Source organism: Vicia villosa, unplaced genomic scaffold (genome assembly GCF_029867415.1).
Source record: "Vicia villosa cultivar HV-30 ecotype Madison, WI unplaced genomic scaffold, Vvil1.0 ctg.003394F_1_1, whole genome shotgun sequence".
NCBI classification, from domain to species: domain Eukaryota; kingdom Viridiplantae; phylum Streptophyta; class Magnoliopsida; order Fabales; family Fabaceae; genus Vicia; species Vicia villosa.
This window is the reverse complement of record NW_026706195.1, coordinates 31,312-51,307: the sequence shown is the minus strand read 5'-3', so window position 1 is coordinate 51,307 and position 19,996 is coordinate 31,312. Positions and strand designations below refer to the sequence as shown.

At 36.1% G+C, this 19,996-nt stretch overlaps 1 protein-coding gene across 1 annotated transcript; it reads right to left on the bottom strand.

Moving 5' to 3' along the window:
- Positions 1-15,840: 15,840 nt before the first annotated feature.
- On the bottom strand, positions 15,841-18,221 carry LOC131640914 (L-type lectin-domain containing receptor kinase IV.1-like). Its single transcript, XM_058911271.1, has one exon. The coding sequence runs from the start codon at positions 18,143-18,145 to the stop codon at positions 16,136-16,138; it is 2,010 nt and encodes a 669-aa protein (XP_058767254.1). The 5' UTR covers positions 18,146-18,221; the 3' UTR covers positions 15,841-16,135.
- Between the last annotated feature and the right edge of the window lie 1,775 nt (positions 18,222-19,996).

The window sequence follows — 19,996 nt, the reverse complement described above, 5'->3', positions numbered from 1 at the left end:
AAGTAGTTGCTTTGTATATATGAAAACATTGTTCCATTCTGAAAGACTCTGACACTATTGCATGTAAAGATACATGATTTATTCTCACTTCTCAAATCAGTTATCTTTCTTCAGATACATATTTGTTCTAGGAAGTTCTGCATCGTACTTCAGAAAGGTTGTTGCTATTATTTCTGAAAGACAAAGTTCTGTTATGATATTTTCATGCTATCATAACAAAGTAATTTCTGAACTACTCATCAGATAAATAATCAGAAGAACAAAGATAAGAAGTTGATCTCTTCCAAGCTTACTACTTCAGAATCAGAAGTACATCATTTGAAAATAAGATCTAGAAACTTTTCCAGTACAACGATATGCTTGAACAACTTCACTATTCCCAAGATGTTCGTACTATTCGAAATCTGTCTTCCATGTTAAAGTCGCAAGCTACAGGAAAAGGAAATAATATGTTGTACTATCCAACATCTACACTTGATACTATCAGTTGGAAAGTAACAGTTGGCTTTTAGAAAGGACTCTTCTATCCTCACAACGTCTATTTCTCTGAAGACTATAAAAGAAGATCAAGACTTCATAAGAAAAGTAGCGAAGCGAAATGCTGCTCAAGCTAAAGCTCTAATATTCAACGCAAGCGAAAGCTGTTGTAAATTTATGAAAGCTGAAGCTAAACAGAAAAGAGGATAAATCATGAAGAGAAAGAAGAAGAAATAAGATTACTACAAGATGCTACCCAAACACTCATTAAATACATCTTTGTAAAATCATGTAAAAGCAAGGAGATGTTGCTCATATCTTGCTTAACACTTTTGTGTTAAATTTGTACTCAAATATTTGTGTAATTTGCTTATTAAAAGCAATCATGTAAACACAACTTTAATCAATTTCTATTGATTGTTCCTTGAGTGACTATTCTAAGTCTGTATACTCAAGAAGACTTTGATAGTTTGTCAGCATGGGAAATTTTCTTTAGAGGACAAGTTGGGTCAGAATTCTTAAAGGATTCGTTGATCTTTATATATCTTAGAGGAACAATTGGGTCAAAATTCCTAAGAGATCACTAACAGATTGATCAATGCTTTGGTTCTTAGTCACCGGTAGTTGGCCCATGCAATTGTTATCATTTCTATGATTAGTGGATTAAGTCCTTTTCTAAGGCAAAATCACCTTGGAGGGTGGACATGCCTAACCTTTTCTAAGGGGAACCTGGATAACTGAATGTGTCATCTTTCTCTTTATTGTATTCATTATTATTTATCTTGCACGAATAATTTTTCTAAAGAGAAAAGTTTTGAAAACCCAATTAAAATCCCCTATTTCTTGTATTTTTCTCATCCTTCAAAATTGAGTCTGCACACATTGTGGCATAACTAATCATAACATTGACACTTGTTTTAAGAAACATGGATGTTCTCCTCATTGACAACATCACAGATTGATCAACAATATATGTCATGATGAATCTCACGATGATGATTTTATGAATCAACTTCTGAGGATTGATGAAAAACAAGTATCCCCTTCTGAGGATTGATGATTTGATGGATCAACTTGTAGGGGCACGAGTATTAAATAAGATTAATTTGAGGTCGGGTTATCACCAGATTCGGGTTAAGGAAGATGATATTCAGAAGACATCTTTTTGGACTCGGTATGGACATTACGAATATTCAATGATGCCTTTCAGAGTGTCCAATGCGCCGGGCGTGTTTATGGAATACAATAATCATATCTTTCATAACTGTTTGGATAAGTTATTTGTAGTTTTCATTAAAGATATTTTGATTTCTTCGAAGCTAGATGAAGAACATGCAGGACATTTGAGAATTGTATTGTAGGGATTGAAGGAAAACGCAGTGTTTGCAAAGTTGTTGAAGTGTGAGTTCTGGTTGCAAGAAGTGAGTTTTCTAGTTCATTTCATTTCTATGGATGGCATCATAGTGGATCCATCTAAAGTAAGTGTCGTTCTACAATGGGAACCTCCAAAATCAGTGACGTAGATTAGAAATTTCTTGGGCTTAGCAAGTTACTACCATAGATTTATTAAAGGGTTTTTAATTTGGCCCTTTATTTGACTCAGTTGACTTGAAAGGGTCAAGCTTTCATATGGGATATTTTGTATGAAGAGAGCTTAGAGAATTGAAGAAGAGATTAACTACGGAACTTGTGTTGATTTTACCAAATCCGTTTGAACCTTTTGTTGTGTATTGTGATGCGTCTAAGATGGGATTAAGCCGTGTGTTGATGCAGGATGGTAAGGTTGTGGCTTACGCCTCACGATAATTGAAGGTGCATGAAAGGAATTATCTTACTCATGATCTCGAGTTAGATGCAGTTGTTTTTGTACTGAAAAATTTCAAAGCATTACCTTAACGGGTCGAGGGTCGAAGTGTTCAGTGATCACAAGAGTCTGAAATATTTATTCGATCAGAATTAGTTTATGAGATAGATGAGGTGGTTGGAATTTCTAAAAGATTATGACTTTAATTTGAGTTACCGTCCGGGTTAGGCTAACGTGGTGGTAGATGCATTGATGAGTAAAGAGCTGAATATAATTGAACAATTTAGAGATTTGAGCATGATATGTGAAGTAACTCCATTAGTTTTATGTTACGTATGTTGAATATTAATAATGATTTTCTTGTTGAAATTAGAGAGAATCAGAAGCTTGACGTGAGTTGGTGGATTTGATGTCCGTGATGGAGTCCAATCCAGAGAGTGACTTTAAAGTGGACGACATGGGTGCGTTGAGGTTTCAGGGAAAAATTTATGTCCATGATAATTCTGATTTAAAGAAGATGATCTTAGGAAAGAGTCATCGGAGTATCTTAAGTATCCATCAGGGAGCTACGAAGATGTATCATGATCTTAAGAAGTTGTTCTGGTGGTCGGGTATGAAAAGAGAGATAACTCAATTTGCGTATGCTTGTTTGACTTTTCAGAAGCCGAAGGTGGAACATCAAAAACCGTCAAGTTTAATGCAATTGTTATAAGTGCTAGAGTTGAAATAGGATTGCATTTCAATGGACTTTGTGACGGGATTTCCAAATACTGCGAGGGGTTTTGACACCATTTGGGTGATTGTTGATAGGTTAACTAAGTCAGCACACTTTATACCGATTAACATCAGTTTTCCGTTAACAAAACTAGCAGAGATTTATATCATAGTAATATTGAAGTTGCACGGGATTCCTATGAGCATAGTATCTAACAGAGACCCGAGATTTACTTCCGGATTTTGGAAGAGTTTGCAAGAGGCATTAAGTACTAATCTGAAATTGAGTTCTGCTTATCATTCGCAGACGGATGGCCAAACAGATAGGACCATTCAATCGTTAGAAGATTTGTTGAGAGCTTGTGTGCTCAAGCAGGGAGGATCTTGGGATAGTCATCTGCCGCTGACTGAGTTCACATATAATAATATCTATCATTCTAGCATTGAGATGACGCCTTTCAAAGCTTTGTATGGTAAGAGGTGTAGGACACCTCTGTGTTGGTATGAGTCAGGTGAGAGCACAGTACTTGGTCCAAAAATTGTGCAACAAACTATCGAGAAAACCAAGATGATTAGAGAAAAGATGAAAGCATCTCAGAGTAGAAAAAATAGCTATCACGATAAGAGACGAAAGTGTTTAGAATTTGACGAGGGTGACCATGTGTTTTTAAGGGTTAATTCGGTGAACGGTGTCGGTCGTGCTTTGAAGTCAAAGAAACTGATTCCTAAGTTCATTGGACCATGTCAAATTTTGCAAAGAGTATGGGATGTTGCATACAAGGTGGCCTAGCCACCATAGATTTCGAACTTGCATGATGTGTTTCACGTGTCACAACTTCAGAAATACATTTCAGACCCGTCTCATGTGATTCAGAGGGATGACGTACATGTTCGAGGTGACCTTATGGTGGAGGTAGTACCGGTAAGGATTGAAGACCGTAAGATAAAGCAGTTAAGGGAAAAAATATTTCCTTAGTGAGAGTAACTTGGGGAGGAGGTGCCGGAGGAAGTTTGACCTTGAAATTGGAGAGCAAGATGCGAGAGCCGTATCGAGGGTTGTTCTCGTCAGGTATTTTTGAGGAGAAATATATTCTAAGTGGGGAAGAGTTGTAACACCCCATTTAAATATTTAGTCATTTGTGTTATAATTTTATAATTGACATTGGTGGTAGTTGAACTAAGGATATTAGTGCAAGGGTAGGGCCTAAGTTAATGGTTGGATAATTATTGCGACTATAATGAGATTAATATAATAATAATAGGATGTTGGTAATAGATAGTATAAATTATTGTTATTATTGATATTATTATTATTCATATTATTAATATTACTATTATTTTAATTATTAGTATTAATGAGATAATTAAAATTAGTAATTTGAATAATGAGGAATTAGGGAATATAGGGAGAGAAAAGAGAAGTTAGAAAACACTTTTACGTGAAAAGAGAAGGAGGAGAGTTAGGGAAAACAAGAGGAAACAACCAGGTTCACCATTGGCAAAGGGAATCAAAGCTTGGAATTAAGGTAGGGGGAATGAGTTCATCTAATGGTATATGAACATGAGAGGGATAACGAGGGTTCCTTCCCCTCTTAGGTTTGTGTGTATTTTTCTGTTGGCCATGAATTTGAGTGTGTTTGTGCATATATTGGAATTGAAATTCGTAATTTGATCTATGTGAATGGTTGTGATGCTGATAATCTCATAAAATATTGAATTGTTGCTTGAAAATTCTGCTGTGATATGTTCTTGATGAGCAATGTTGTCGGTGATGGAAATATGATATTAGGCATGTAATTGGTATGATAAATTCCTATTTGTTGAGGGATAATTAATATAGGACGAGTATATGTTGATAGAATATGAATTGGGACTATTTTAGATCAATCATAGGGGCTTAGAAGTGCTCCAATGGGGGAAAATCGCACTGATGCGAACTGGTGCAGATCTGGGATTTTTCTGTCACAGATTGCCCTTACGCGTAAAAGGGGACTTCCCATGGGCATTAAGCGTATGTTACGCAGCCCTGTCCCCATGGCAGCATACACCTCTTTCCAGTATTCAAAGTTTTCACCATCAAATACCGGCGGTCTAGTATAACCATTGTTACCGTTGTATTGCTCAGCAGAGCCAGATGTAGATGTAGTCTTTTCACTTTCATCAACCATCTTTTAAATGAAGCGTTTTTCTCTTCCTGAATCTTTTCTAAACACGGTTAAGTGCTTGCACCTTAGAACCGGCGCTCTGATGCCAATTGAAGGATAGAAAAACACTTAGAAAGGGGGGGATTGAATAAGTGTGACTTTAAATCTTGGACGATAAAAATAAATGCACAAATATTTTTATCCTGGTTCGCTGTTAACGAAGCTACTCCAGTCCACCCCCGCAGAGATGATTTACCTCAACTGAGGATTTAATCCACTAATCGCACGGATTACAATGGTTTTCCACTTAGCCGCAACTAAGTCTTCCAGAGTCTTCTGATCACAACTTGATCACTCCAGGAACAACTGCTTAGTTCACTCCTAAGACTTTTCTAGAGTCTACTGATCAACACGATCACTCTAGGCTTAGTTCACTCCTAAGACTTTCTGCTCAGCCAACTGCCAAGACTTCCTGCTCAGCCAACTGCTAAGACTTCCTGCTCAGCCAACTGCTAAGACTTCCTGCTCAGCCAACTGCTAAGACTTCCTAGAGTATACTGATCACACTGATCACTCTAGTTCCTTACAACTTAATGTAATTCTAAGAGTTTACAAATGCTTCTTAAAAGCGATAATCACAACTGTGATATTTCTCTTACAGTTTAAGCTTAATCTCACTAAAATATTACAACAGCAATGTAGTGAGTTGATGAAGATGAAGATTCTGAGTTTTGATTTGAACAGAGTTTCAGCAAGTTAATTTGAATTGTATTGGTGCGAAAATCGTTAACCTTGCTTCTCATCAGAACTTCATATTTATAGGCGTTGAGAAGATGACCGTTGAATGCATTTAATGCTTTGCGTGTTCCGTACAGCTTTGCATTTAATGTTATACGCTTTTGTCAACTACCTCGAGCCTTGTTCACGCTGTGTCTACTGACGTAGCCTTTAGTAGCTTTAACGTTCCTTTTGTCAGTCAGCGTAGTCTGCCACGTGTACTTCCTTCTGATCTGATGTTTGTGAATACGACGTTTGAATATCATCAGAGTCAAACAGCTTGGTGCATAGCATCTTCTGATCTTCTGACCTTGAAGTGCTTCTGAGCGTGATACCATCTTCTGATCTTCAGTGCTTCTGATCTCATGTTCTTCTGATGCTTCCATAGACCCATGTTCTGATTCTGCTTCGACCATCTTCTGATGTCTTGCCAGACCATGTTCTGATGTTGCATGCTGAACCATTTGAGACACAACTTCTGAGCGCTGAATTATGCGTACTCTTTATATATATTTCCTGAAAGGGAAATTGCATTGGATTAGAGTACCATATTATCTTAAGCAAAATTCATATTATTGTTATCATCAAAACTAAGATAATTGATAAGAACAAATCTTGTTCTAACAATCTCCCCCTTTTTGATGATGACAAAAACATATATAAATGATATGAATTTGCGATCAGAAAGAGTAGACGGCAAAAGACAAATTACACAGCTATAGCATAAGCATATGAATATGTCTCCCCCTGAGATTAACAATCTCCCCCTGAGATAAATAATCTCCCCCTGAAATAAATACTCGAAGAACTTTAATAAAAGACTTCCCTGATTATTTCGGTAGAGACGATCATATAAGCTTTTGCCTTCAGAGAATTCATAGCTTCTGACTTCTGCTTCCATTGGACAGCTTCAGAACTTGAATTTCTTTAGATCCTTAGAACACTCACAGCTTCTGACTTCTGCTTCCATTCAGGACAGCTTCAAAACTTGAATTTCTTTGATCTTCAGAACATTCACAGCTTCTGATTTCTGCTTCCATTCAGGACAACTTCAGAACTTGAGTTTTCTGGATCTTTTAGAACATTCACATCTTCTGATTTCTGCTTCCCTCGGATAGCTTCAGAACTTTGAATGTCTACCAACATCACTTCATGCTAGATTTGTATCAGAACATTGTTGAATGTACCAGAGCATCATCAGAGCATCTCTACATCCTGAAATGTTACAGAACAAAAACTAAACGACAAAAGTCAGCATGAACGAGTTAGAACATAAAACGTATGTTTGAACACATTATATGTATCAGAGCCATATAGGCTGAAATAATGTATCAGAGCAAATAATGTGTCAGAGCCATAACATTATATGTATCAGAGCGAATAGAATTTTGTCAAAACAGGATAGACAATGATATTCAAATTCTATTATCAGTGCTTCTGATTCATTCTTCTTTCTTGCTTCTGATCTCTGAAGCTTGACAGCACTCAGCTTGCTTCAGTTTCCATGGTTTTGCTTCTTGTGTTTGCTTCTTGAAGATTTTCTTCACTTCTCTGTACCTGCAAAACACTTAAACCATATAGAACTTGCAGTTCTTGTTAGTGAATGTGTGGGAGCCTTTACCCAGCAACTGATAGATTTAATCAAATCATTTATCATTTATCTTTCTCCCCCTTTTTGTCATAACATCAAAAAGAATATTAAAAAAGATTCAGATGCATAAGACAGAACACATGGAGGAAGAAGATGATTTCATTAAGGTTCAACCAATGTGTACAGAAGTACAAGATGAAAAAAAATCAGATGCACAGAAACAAAACAGATGCAAAGAAAAGAAAGAAACAACATAGACTCAATCTAAGATGGCCCTAGTCTTGACAAGATCTTGGCCAGCATCTGTTTAACATCGTTGTTGTGTCCTTCTTGCCTCTCAATGAAAGCATCATACTTCTCATTGAGTGAGCTTTGCTCATCCTGTCTCCTCTGAATCGCTTCTAGAGTCCTTGCAAGACGAGAAGGTTCATCAGAAGAAGCTTCACCGCTTTCAACCACAGGAATGACAACATGATCTGCAGCTTCCATAGAAGTATCATTTGCTGAGATATCCTCAACAGGGTCTGATTTAGCAACATGATCTTCAGCATCTGCTTCTTGCATAGAAGCATCTCCATACTCTGCAGCAGGAATTTCAGAGTCTCCATTTTCTATTGCCTGAAGAATGGGATTCTTAGATAAACATATAGCAGAAGTATTATCACAGAATATAGGAATGTTACTCTCAAATATCTGATAATCTTCTAACTGACTCTTCATCCAGAGCATCTGTGTACTACAACCAGCAGCTGCGACATATTCTGCTTCTGTTGTTGATAGAGCAATAGTTGCTTGCTTCTTGCTGTACCAGGAGATCAAATGACTTCCAAGAAATTGGCAACTTCCTGAAGTACTTTTTCTTTCAATTCTGTCTCCAGCATAGTCAGCATCGCAGAATCCTACTAAGTTGTATTCTTTAGATTTTCTGTAAACTAAACCAACATTAGTAGTACCTTTCAGATACCTTAGAATTCTCTTAACAGCAGTTAAATGAGATTCTCTAGGATCTGATTGGAATCTAGCACACAAACAAACACTGAACAGAATGTCAGGTCTAGAAGCAGTCAGATATAGAAGAGATCCAATCATACCTCTGTATAACTTCTGATCTACCTTCTTACTTACCTCATCCTTACCTAGGATGCATGTTGGATGCATAGGAGTTTTGGCTTCTTTGCAGTCCAGAAGATTAAACTTCTTCAGAAGTTCCTTCACATACTTGGTTTGGTGAACATACGTTCCTTCTGATGTTTGATTTATTTGTATTCCGAGGAAATACTTGAGTTCTCCCATCATGCTCATTTCAAACTCAGCCTGCATAGACTTAGCAAACTCCTTTCCAAGTGTAGCATTAGATGTTCCAAAAATAATATCATCTACATATATTTGACAAATTAAAATATCCTTTTCAAAGGTTTTACAAAAGAGAGTAGTGTCCACTTTTCCTCTAGTGAAACCATTATCTAGAAGGAAAGAACTTAAGCGTTCATACCAAGCTCTGGGAGCCTGTTTCAATCCATACAATGATTTCTTTAGTTTAAAAACATGATTAGGAGACATAGAGTCTTCAAAACCAGGAGGTTGATGGACATAAACTTCTTCATCTATATAACCATTTAAGAAGGCACTCTTAACATCCATCTGATAGAGAGTGATGTTATGTTGAGTGGCAAAAGAAATTAATAGACGAATAGATTCTAACCTGGCCACTGGTGCAAAGGTTTCTGTGTAGTCAATCCCTTCTTGCTGACTATAACCCTGAGCCACCAGTCTGGCTTTGTTCCTTACCACTTCGCCTTTCTCACTGAGCTTGTTTCTGAAGACCCATTTTGTGCCGATTATATTGAATCCATCTGGTCTAGGAACAAGATCCCAAACATCATTCCTTGTGAACTGATTTAGTTCTTCTTGCATAGCAATTATCCAGTCTGGATCTTCTAGAGCATGATCAACAGAAGTTGGCTCGATCAAAGATACAAGACCTAATTGACAGTCTGCATTGTTCCTAAGGAATGCTCTTGTTCTGATTGGATCATCCTTCTTTCCAAGAATGACATCTTCTGAATGACCAGAGATGAGTCTGGATGATCTTCTGACAGATGGTTCTTCAGATATGCTTAGATCCTCCAGAGAAGCTGATACTTGGTCTTCAGATTCTTTGCTTCTGAGAAGCTCTGCTTCTGATGCGTTGCTTCTTGGCTCAACAACTTCTGATAAGTCAATATCACAATCTGCAAAATTATCAAACTGCTTTGGTTTTTCAGAACCAAGCTTATCATCAAACCTGATATTGATTGATTCTTCTACAACCAATGTTTCAGTATTGTATACTCTGTAGCCTTTTGAGCGTTCAGAATATCCAAGAAGAAAACATTTTTGTGCTTTGGAATCAAACTTACCAAGATGATCTTTAGTGTTCAAAATAAAGCATACACATCCAAAAGGATGGAAATATGAAATGTTGGGCTTTCTATTCTTCCACAATTCATAGGGAGTCTTATTTAGAATAGGTCTGATAGAGATTCTATTCTGAATATAGCATGCAGTGTTTATTGCTTCTGCCCAGAAATGCTTAGCCATATTGGTTTCATTGATCATGGTTCTGGCCATTTCTTGCAGAGTCCTATTCTTTCGTTCTACAACCCCATTTTGCTGTGGAGTTCTAGGACAAGAGAAATCATGGGCAATACCATTTTCTTTGAAGAATTCTTCAAAGGATTTGTTCTCAAATTCACCACCATGATCACTTCTGACCTTTATGATTTTACACTCTTTTTCAGATTGAATCTGAATGCAGAAATCAAAGAACACTGAATGAGTCTCATCCTTGTGTTTTAAGAATTTTACCCATGTCCAGCGGCTATAATCATCTACGATGACTAATCCATATTTCTTTCCTCTGACAGATGCTGTTTTGACTGGTCCAAACAGATCAATGTGCAAGAGTTCTAATGGCCTTGAGGTAGAAACAACATTCTTAGACTTGAATGCAGGTTTGGAGAACTTGCCCTTCTGACATGCTTCACAAAGAGCATCTGATTGGAATTTCAGATTAGGGAGTCCTCTGACCAGATTCAGTTTGTTAATCTGAGAAATCTTTCTCAAACTAGCATGACCTAATCTCCTGTGCCAGACCCACTGCTCTTCAGAAACAGACATAAGACAAGTCACCTTCTGACTCATAAGATCTTGCAGATCTGTCTTATAAATGTTGTTCTTCCTCTTGCCTGTAAATAGGATTGAGCCATCCTTTTGATTTACAGCCTTGCAGGACTCTTGATTAAAGATTATATCATAACCGTTGTCACTTAATTGACTGATAGATAAGAGGTTATGAGCTAATCCTTCTACAAGAAGTACATTAGAGATGGAAGGAGAGTTACCAGACTTTATAGTTCCAGAGCCAATTATCTTGCCCTTCTGATCTCCTCCGAACTTGACTTCTCCTCCAGACTTAAGCACCAGGTCTTGGAACATAGACCTTCTTCCTGTCATGTGTCGCGAGCATCCAGAGTCCAGGTACCATGACATGTTGTGCTTTGTCCTTCTTGCAGCCAAGGATATCTGCAATAGGAATAATCTTATCCTTAGGTACCCACATTTTCTTGGGTCCTTTCTTGTTAGATTTTCTCAAGTTCTGTTTGAACTTGGATTTAGCATTGTAAGCAATAGGAGGAACAGCATGATAATTCTTAATGTGAGTTTCATGATATTTCCTAGGTTGTGTCACATGCTTCTTAATGTGTGTAATGTGAAAACTTTGTGCATGTGAAGTGTGCCTAATATCATGTGAGTGGCCATACTTGAACTGATCATACAATGGCTTGTATGTGATTTTCATCTCATCAACAGGTTCAAGTTTGTATGGGGTTTCACCCTCATAACCAATGCCAACTCTTTTGTTTCCAGACACAGCATATATCATAGAAGCTAGCTGACTTCTGCCAATACTTCTAGATAAGAACTTTCTGAAACTTAAATCATATTCTTTCAGAATATGGTTCAGACTGGGAGTGGATTTTTCTGAATCAGAAGGAGATCCAACATTATTGGATAATTTTAAAAGTTTTTCTCTTAATTCAGAATTTTCCAACTCAAGCTTCTTTGTTTCAAATTCAAATTGCTTTTTCAGCTTTTTGTATTTGAGACTAATTTGAGACTTGAGTTCCAGAAGTTCAGTTAGTCCGGAAACCAACTCATCTCTAGTAAGTTCAGAAAATACCTCTTCAGAATCTGATTCTGATGTAGATTCTGATCCGTCATCTTCTGTCGCCATCAGCGCACAGTTGGCCTGCTCATCTTCTGAATCATCTTCTGACTCATCCCAGGTTGCCATAAGACCTTTCTTCTTATGAAACTTCTTCTTGGGACTTTCCTTCTGAAGATTTGGACATTCATTCTTGTAGTGTCCAGGCTCATTGCATTCATAGCACATGACCTTCTTCTTGTCAAATCTTCTTTCATCAGAAGATTCTCCACGTTCAAATTTCCTTGAACTTCTGAAGCCTCTGAACTTCCTTTGCTTGGTCTTCCAGAGTTGATTTAGCCTTCTGGAGATCATGGACAGTTCATCTTCTTCTTCAGATTCTGATTCTTCAGGATCTTCTTCTTTGGCCTGAAAAGCGTTAGTGCATTTCTTGATATTAGATTTTAATGCAATAGACTTACCTTTCTTTTGAGGCTCATTTGCGTCCAGCTCAATTTCATGACTTCTCAAGGCACTGATCAGCTCTTCCAGAGAAACTTCATTCAGATTCTTCGCAATCTTGAATGCAGTCACCATAGGACCCCATCTTCTGGGTAAGCTTCTGATGATCTTCTTCACATGATCAGCCTTGGTGTATCCTTTGTCAAGAATTCTCAATCCAGCAGTAAGAGTTTGAAATCTTGAAAACATCTTTTCAATGTCTTCATCATCCTCCATCTTGAAGGCTTCATACTTCTGGATTAACGCTAGAGCTTTGGTCTCCTTGACTTGAGCGTTTCCTTCATGAGTCATTTTCAAGGACTCATATATGTCATAGGCCGTTTCCCTGTTAGATATCTTCTCATACTCAGCATGAGAGATAGCATTCAGCAAAACAGTTCTACATTTATGATGATTCCTGAAAAGCTTCTTTTGATCATCATTCATTTCTTGCCTTGACAGCTTCACGCCTCTGGCATTTACTGGATGTTTGTAACCATCCATCAGAAGATCCCATAGATCACCATCTAGACCCAGAAAGTAACTTTCCAGTTTATCTTTCCAGTATTCAAAGTTTTCACCATCAAATACCGGCGGTCTAGTATAACCATTGTTACCGTTGTATTGCTCAGCAGAGCCAGATGTAGATGTAGTCTTTTCACTTTCATCAACCATCTTTTAAATGAAGCGTTTTTCTCTTCCTGAATCTTTTCTAAACACGGTTAAGTGCTTGCACCTTAGAACCGGCGCTCTGATGCCAATTGAAGGATAGAAAAACACTTAGAAAGGGGGGATTGAATAAGTGTGACTTTAAATCTTGGACGATAAAAATAAATGCACAAATATTTTTATCCTGGTTCGCTGTTAACGAAGCTACTCCAGTCCACCCCCGCAGAGATGATTTACCTCAACTGAGGATTTAATCCACTAATCGCACGGATTACAATGGTTTTCCACTTAGCCGCAACTAAGTCTTCCAGAGTCTTCTGATCACAACTTGATCACTCCAGGAACAACTGCTTAGTTCACTCCTAAGACTTTTCTAGAGTCTACTGATCAACACGATCACTCTAGGCTTAGTTCACTCCTAAGACTTTCTGCTCAGCCAACTGCCAAGACTTCCTGCTCAGCCAACTGCTAAGACTTCCTGCTCAGCCAACTGCTAAGACTTCCTGCTCAGCCAACTGCTAAGACTTCCTAGAGTATACTGATCACACTGATCACTCTAGTTCCTTACAACTTAATGTAATTCTAAGAGTTTACAAATGCTTCTTAAAAGCGATAATCACAACTGTGATATTTCTCTTACAGTTTAAGCTTAATCTCACTAAAATATTACAACAGCAATGTAGTGAGTTGATGAAGATGAAGATTCTGAGTTTTGATTTGAACAGAGTTTCAGCAAGTTAATTTGAATTGTATTGGTGCGAAAATCGTTAACCTTGCTTCTCATCAGAACTTCATATTTATAGGCGTTGAGAAGATGACCGTTGAATGCATTTAATGCTTTGCGTGTTCCGTACAGCTTTGCATTTAATGTTATACGCTTTTGTCAACTACCTCGAGCCTTGTTCACGCTGTGTCTACTGACGTAGCCTTTAGTAGCTTTAACGTTCCTTTTGTCAGTCAGCGTAGTCTGCCACGTGTACTTCCTTCTGATCTGATGTTTGTGAATACGACGTTTGAATATCATCAGAGTCAAACAGCTTGGTGCATAGCATCTTCTGATCTTCTGACCTTGAAGTGCTTCTGAGCGTGATACCATCTTCTGATCTTCAGTGCTTCTGATCTCATGTTCTTCTGATGCTTCCATAGACCCATGTTCTGATTCTGCTTCGACCATCTTCTGATGTCTTGCCAGACCATGTTCTGATGTTGCATGCTGAACCATTTGAGACACAACTTCTGAGCGCTGAATTATGCGTACTCTTTATATATATTTCCTGAAAGGGAAATTGCATTGGATTAGAGTACCATATTATCTTAAGCAAAATTCATATTATTGTTATCATCAAAACTAAGATAATTGATAAGAACAAATCTTGTTCTAACAAAAACTGCCTCTAGGTATACGCGTAATGGGCTGGGCATTACATGTAAGGATCTAGCAAGGAACCAGATGTTACGCGTATGGGACAAGGACTTACGCGTAGGGACAGGCCTGTGTAGAATTTTAGTCATCTTCGTGATTTCTTTCCTGATTTCGCATGCAACGTGAATTTTAAGGATTCCTGATACTAGAAGATCTACAACTGGTTTATGTTTCTTTCTTGGAACCTTTTTAATTAGTTGGAAAACTAAGAAGCACACTCTAGTTTCAAGATCATCATCAAACGTGAATATAGAGCATTGGCTAAAGCAACATGCGAAGGTCAATGGATCGTGTATTTGCTGCAAGATTTCCACATCAATCATCCTTCTCCTTTTGCGATTAACTGTAACAAGTTAGCACTTCACATGGTTGCAAATCCAGTATTTCTTGAGAGAACTTAACACATTGAAATAAATTGTCATTTGGTAAGAGACAAGGTTCAAGCTAGAGTTCTTTTCTTGCTTCCGATTGCATCAAAGGACCAAGTTGTTGATGTCATTACTAAGTCACTGCATGTAGGACCATTCAACAATCTTCAAAGCAAGCTAGGAATGATGAACATATTCTCTAGCTTGAAGGGATGTTAAATACGAAGAATGATGATGAAGAATATAGTTACTTACTTAACAAGTCATCTCAATACTCTATATGATCTTTAGAGTAGGTTAACAATAACTAACTTGTATTGGGTGTTACAAGTAGTTATGAGTTATTTAGTGGCAATAACCAACTATAGGTGATATATATATATATATATATATATATATATGTGGTTAAATATAGTCCTTATAAATATGCGACCCTGCATTTTTAGTCCCTATAAAATTTTCCTTCAATGAATGGTCCTTATAAAATTATCATGCACCTAGTTTTAGTCCCTACTGTCAAACCAATGTGTATTTTAGAATGATTATTTTACAGACATGTTCATAATGTTTTAAAAAGTTCCTGGAAATAAAAGAAACTCAAAATTTAATTTCTAACTTGAGATTTTCATTACTTCTATCATTATTTTTTGAAATTTGAAAAATTCATATTTAATTATTCTCGTTTTAAAAAATTCTAAAACTTAGTAAATAAATATTTTACAGTATTCTAAACATATATAAAAAAAATTATTCAAAAATTTAAAAATTAAAGGGTAATTAAACCGTTTTTAAAATTTTAGAAAATAGCAGGGACTGAAATTGCATGCATAAAATTTTTAGAAGGACCATTTATTAAAGAAAAATTTTATAGGGACTAAGAATATATGGTCGCATATATATAGGGACTAAAAACATATTTAACCCATATATATATATATATATATATATATATATATATATATATATATATATATATATATATATATATATATATATATATATATATATATATATATATATATATATATATATATATGGTGTGTTTGATCATTGTAGAATCAAATTTATAATTACTCATTCATGATTAGGCAGCGCAAGCATTTACTCTTCTATCAATGGTGTCTTCATTTTAGTTTTTCCTAAAAGTGGTTACTCTGGTGAAGTATCAAATAGATTCTTTTTGTCAGAAGTAGCGATTCCACCGTTGGATAGATTAGAACTTTACCAATGAAAACTTTCACATTGATTCACTGTGTGATATTGCAGAATAATACTCGTAGTCTCTTTCGTGTACTCAAGATACAAACTCAGACAAAATAAATGGCAAAATGATAACAAAATAGTTTAAAAGAAAAAAAAAAAAGCTTTCTTGTGTACTGTCTATTACAATGTTGACTCAAACATGATTTCAGTTTTCATATAGCATATTAAGAAAAACCAAAATACACTAACTAAGCATCCATTTCACATGCCTCTTGAAATCAGCGACCACCCGAAAGAAGTGACTCAGAAATTGACACAGAAGTATGTGACATAGTCTTGTCCATTGAAGATGGATAAGACATTGGAATGTCCTCAAAACACTCTTGGTACCTAAAAGTTAATCCAGAAGAAGATAAACTAAGCAAAGACAAATCAGGCAATGGTATATCCATCTCCAAATACTGCACAACTTGCCTCATATTTGGTCTAGCCAAAGGTTCTGAATGTGAACACAACAAGCCAAGTTTCAACACCAACTCAACCTCTTCAAACACATAATCTATTCCCAAATTTACATCTTTTGCCTCAAGAATCTCACCCCTTTTCCAATACTCAAAAACAGAATCAACCAAAATTACACTCTCATTTCTCCCTATATGATAGATAGGCCTCTTGCCACAAACAACCTCTAGAACAAAAGCACCAAAAGAAAACACATCAGAAAACTTAGTGGCTTTACCTGTTCTAGTATGCTCAGGAGCTAGATACCCTACAGTCCCAACCAAATGAGTTGTATGTGGGTCAGCACCATGATCATACAACCTTGCAAGACCAAAATCTCCCAATCTACCATTCATTTCACCATCTAATAACACATTACTAGCTTTTATGTCTCTATGAATCACAACTTGCTCCCATTCTTCATGAAGATAAAACAAACCTAAAGCAACACCTTTGATGATTCTATATCTTTGACTCCAATTCAAGCTCACATTAGGTTGGTTGTATAAATAGTTGTCTAAACTTCCATTAGACATGTAATCGTAGACCAGAAGTAACTCACCTTTTCGCCTGCAATAACCAAGAAGTGGAACAAGATTTCTATGACGAAGACGACCGATACTAACAATTTCCGCCACAAACTCCTTCATGCCTTGTCTTGATTCGTGAGAAACCCTCTTCACAGCAACCTCAAGTTTGGAGCCTGGCATCACACCTTTGTAGACTCTGCCAAATCCACCAACTCCCAATAATTCTTTTTCCTTGAAACTCTTTGTGGCAAAGTACAAATCTTTGAATTTAAACCTACGAGGGCCGTATTCATGCTCCCAATCTTCAAGCAATTCAGCAAACTTATTCTTTCTTTTGATGAAATAAATAACCCCTAAACTTATTATGAAAACCAAACTTAGCAAAATCAAAGGTAACCCAACAGTTAAAAGTTTGGATATTCTTCTATCACCAAGTCTTGGTAGCTTAGGAAGTTCAGAAATCACAAGGCTTTGAGCTTGACCATTAACCTTAAAACTCCAACCAAGAATATAATGAGAAGTTTGAACTGTGCCCGTAGCTGATGAAAACCCAACATACATACTATTGTGAAGAATTGGAGAAAGATCTTTGACAAATGACAACAAAGGTTGTTTTGGTTTAACAACATTAATAGGAGCTAAAGTAACATCAATCTTCTTCTTTTCACCATCATATTCAATCCAAACCTGCATAGGATAGCCACTGAAAAGGGTCAAATTCTTCCACTGACCATTATTATCATAATATCCTGCAGGAGTTGAACTAACTGAACTCAAATCGTTGATATCAATACCAACATGGTTATCATTGATATCATTAAACTCACTGCTTACAATAGTATCAAGTTCCACTCCAAAAACATGGTTGCTACTCTTTCCGTTGTTGGATTTATTAAATAGACCAAGGTACTGGCTTGGTAGTGAATATGGTAACCCTTTTGTTGGTGAAACAACAAAAACAATTCCATGACCACTAAGAGTTGGAATATCATGTCTTATGGCAAACACAAAAGTAGTTGAGAAAGAAGACACACTTCCATTGGAAGTATTCTTGAAAACTATAGGATTTTGATAGAAAGCGTGTCCCTTTTCTTCCGTTGTATCATTGGTGAGTCTGAGTAATCCATTGGAGGTTAACTTAGCAATACCATCAAGATACAAATGAGATGATTGGAATCCATTATAGATGAAACTAACATCTTTACTTGCTACAACTGTAACCAGAAAAAACAGCATCAGCACAAGATTGTGGAACATGACTATAGTTTGTGAATAATGTTTCTTGCGTTGTATGATTTTTGCCTTAAAAGAAAGAAAACAATAAATTTCTCTAGTCTCATATGGAGCCTACTAAGAAATGTCATGGAACCTAACTTAGCTTCAAATACTATCTCATCTCTAAAAAGTGTTTTACTTAGTTTTATAAGATTTTTAAGAAAATAATTTGTTTTGTTGATTTAAGTAATAAAATTAGCTTTATTTAATAAAATATTTTTACTAATACAAGTAGAAACTCTTTAAATTAATAATGTGAGGACCGGAGATATTTATCAATTTAGAGAGTTATTAATTTATCGATAAATTAATAATTATTAATTTAAAAGTTTTTAAGTAATTATATTGTACATACTAAACAAAAACGCAAATTTGTCTATGCCTCTTAGAATTACGTTGCAGCGAACCTTGAGACTCAACGTAAATTAGTATCTATTGTGTTCATATGTATTGGAAATCAATAATGACTTTTGAAGTTCGATAAATGTAAATAAAAGGAACAAATGTGTTCAATGTATTCTTAAAGAAAAACAGACAACTATTGAATCATATTTCAATAATGTGTAATATTTTTTCAGTTTCTATGAATTATTAATTTACGATTTTCTTGAGACCGAAAATTATAAAGGGATCTCTCGAAAAATTATTATCTTATTATTTTATCGAGTTTTTTAATTTGTTACATTGGCCCAAGTCGGGACCAGACAAATTTATTATTTTAGAGAATTTATTAATTTAAAGAGTATTAATATAAAGAGTTTCTACTGTAGTTGTCACTGGACATATAATAAACAAGAGTATATTAATAAAAATAAAATAAAATATTTTATAAATATTATAAAATAATAAATAACTAGGGTGTTGCAAATTTAATTGAGTAGAAAAAGATAAAATAAAGACAGCAAACACAACAATTTGTTTAAACAATTCGATCAAACGATCTAGTTTTGAGGAGAGAGAGTAGTTCTTTGATTCACTAAACTTTTAAAAGTTGTTATAAAAGATTACAAATGAATTATAAGAAAATAGTCACTCAAGTTTTCAAGAAAAAGCCATATTTTCTACCTAAGTATTTTATAATCTCTCCAACTTTCTTTATATATATGAATCACTCAAGACCAAATTGTTTAGAAATGTTTCTCAATCTCCTTAAATATCTCCAAGGATTTCCCAAATTTCAAGAGCACACTCGTAGGAATTTTTCATTGTTTCTCTAAGATTATCACTAGGATTCTCAAACCCTTTTCTCTGTCTTCAGCTCTAAGGTTATGAAGGTTGTGATAACAAGAATGCAAGAGATACATAATTATAACCGCTGAAACCCAATAGATTCATAACAAACCCAAAACTCAACCCGTTAACAAAGTGATCCAGTAACCAAAACAAAAGAGCCTAAAGCACACGAATCAAGAAAATCAGACAGGGTGGTTAGAAATCTAAACCTCTTGCGGGATGACTTGAATCAGTGATCGGTTGAGTTGCCGCCACTGCCAATTACCCATTTCTGACTGTTGTGTCCCTTTCTCGTCAGCCACCTCCACTAGACCGCCTTACTATGGTTATGACGCCTTCTGTCTTGGAAACCTTCATTAGGGCTCTTCTTCACCATTTTCTCTGTAGATGGTACGTTGCTCGACGATGCTCGAGATCAAGGATTGACCTTCTTTCATTCTCAAGTGCCTTGGTTTAATTCTTTCGCCTCTGACTGTGATAATTTTCTAGAGAGTTTCATATTGGTGAAACCCGTCACTTTTAAGGCGCATATGGCCTTTTGTCCGTCTTTGGCTCTGGTGGGAAACTCCCACTCTTGTAGAAGTGGTTTTCATAAAAATT

Coding starts and splice junctions, on each gene's coding strand:
- LOC131640914 (XM_058911271.1), bottom strand. CDS start 18,145: ATGTTCCACAATCTTGTGCTGATGCTGTTTTTTCTGGTTACAGTTGTA.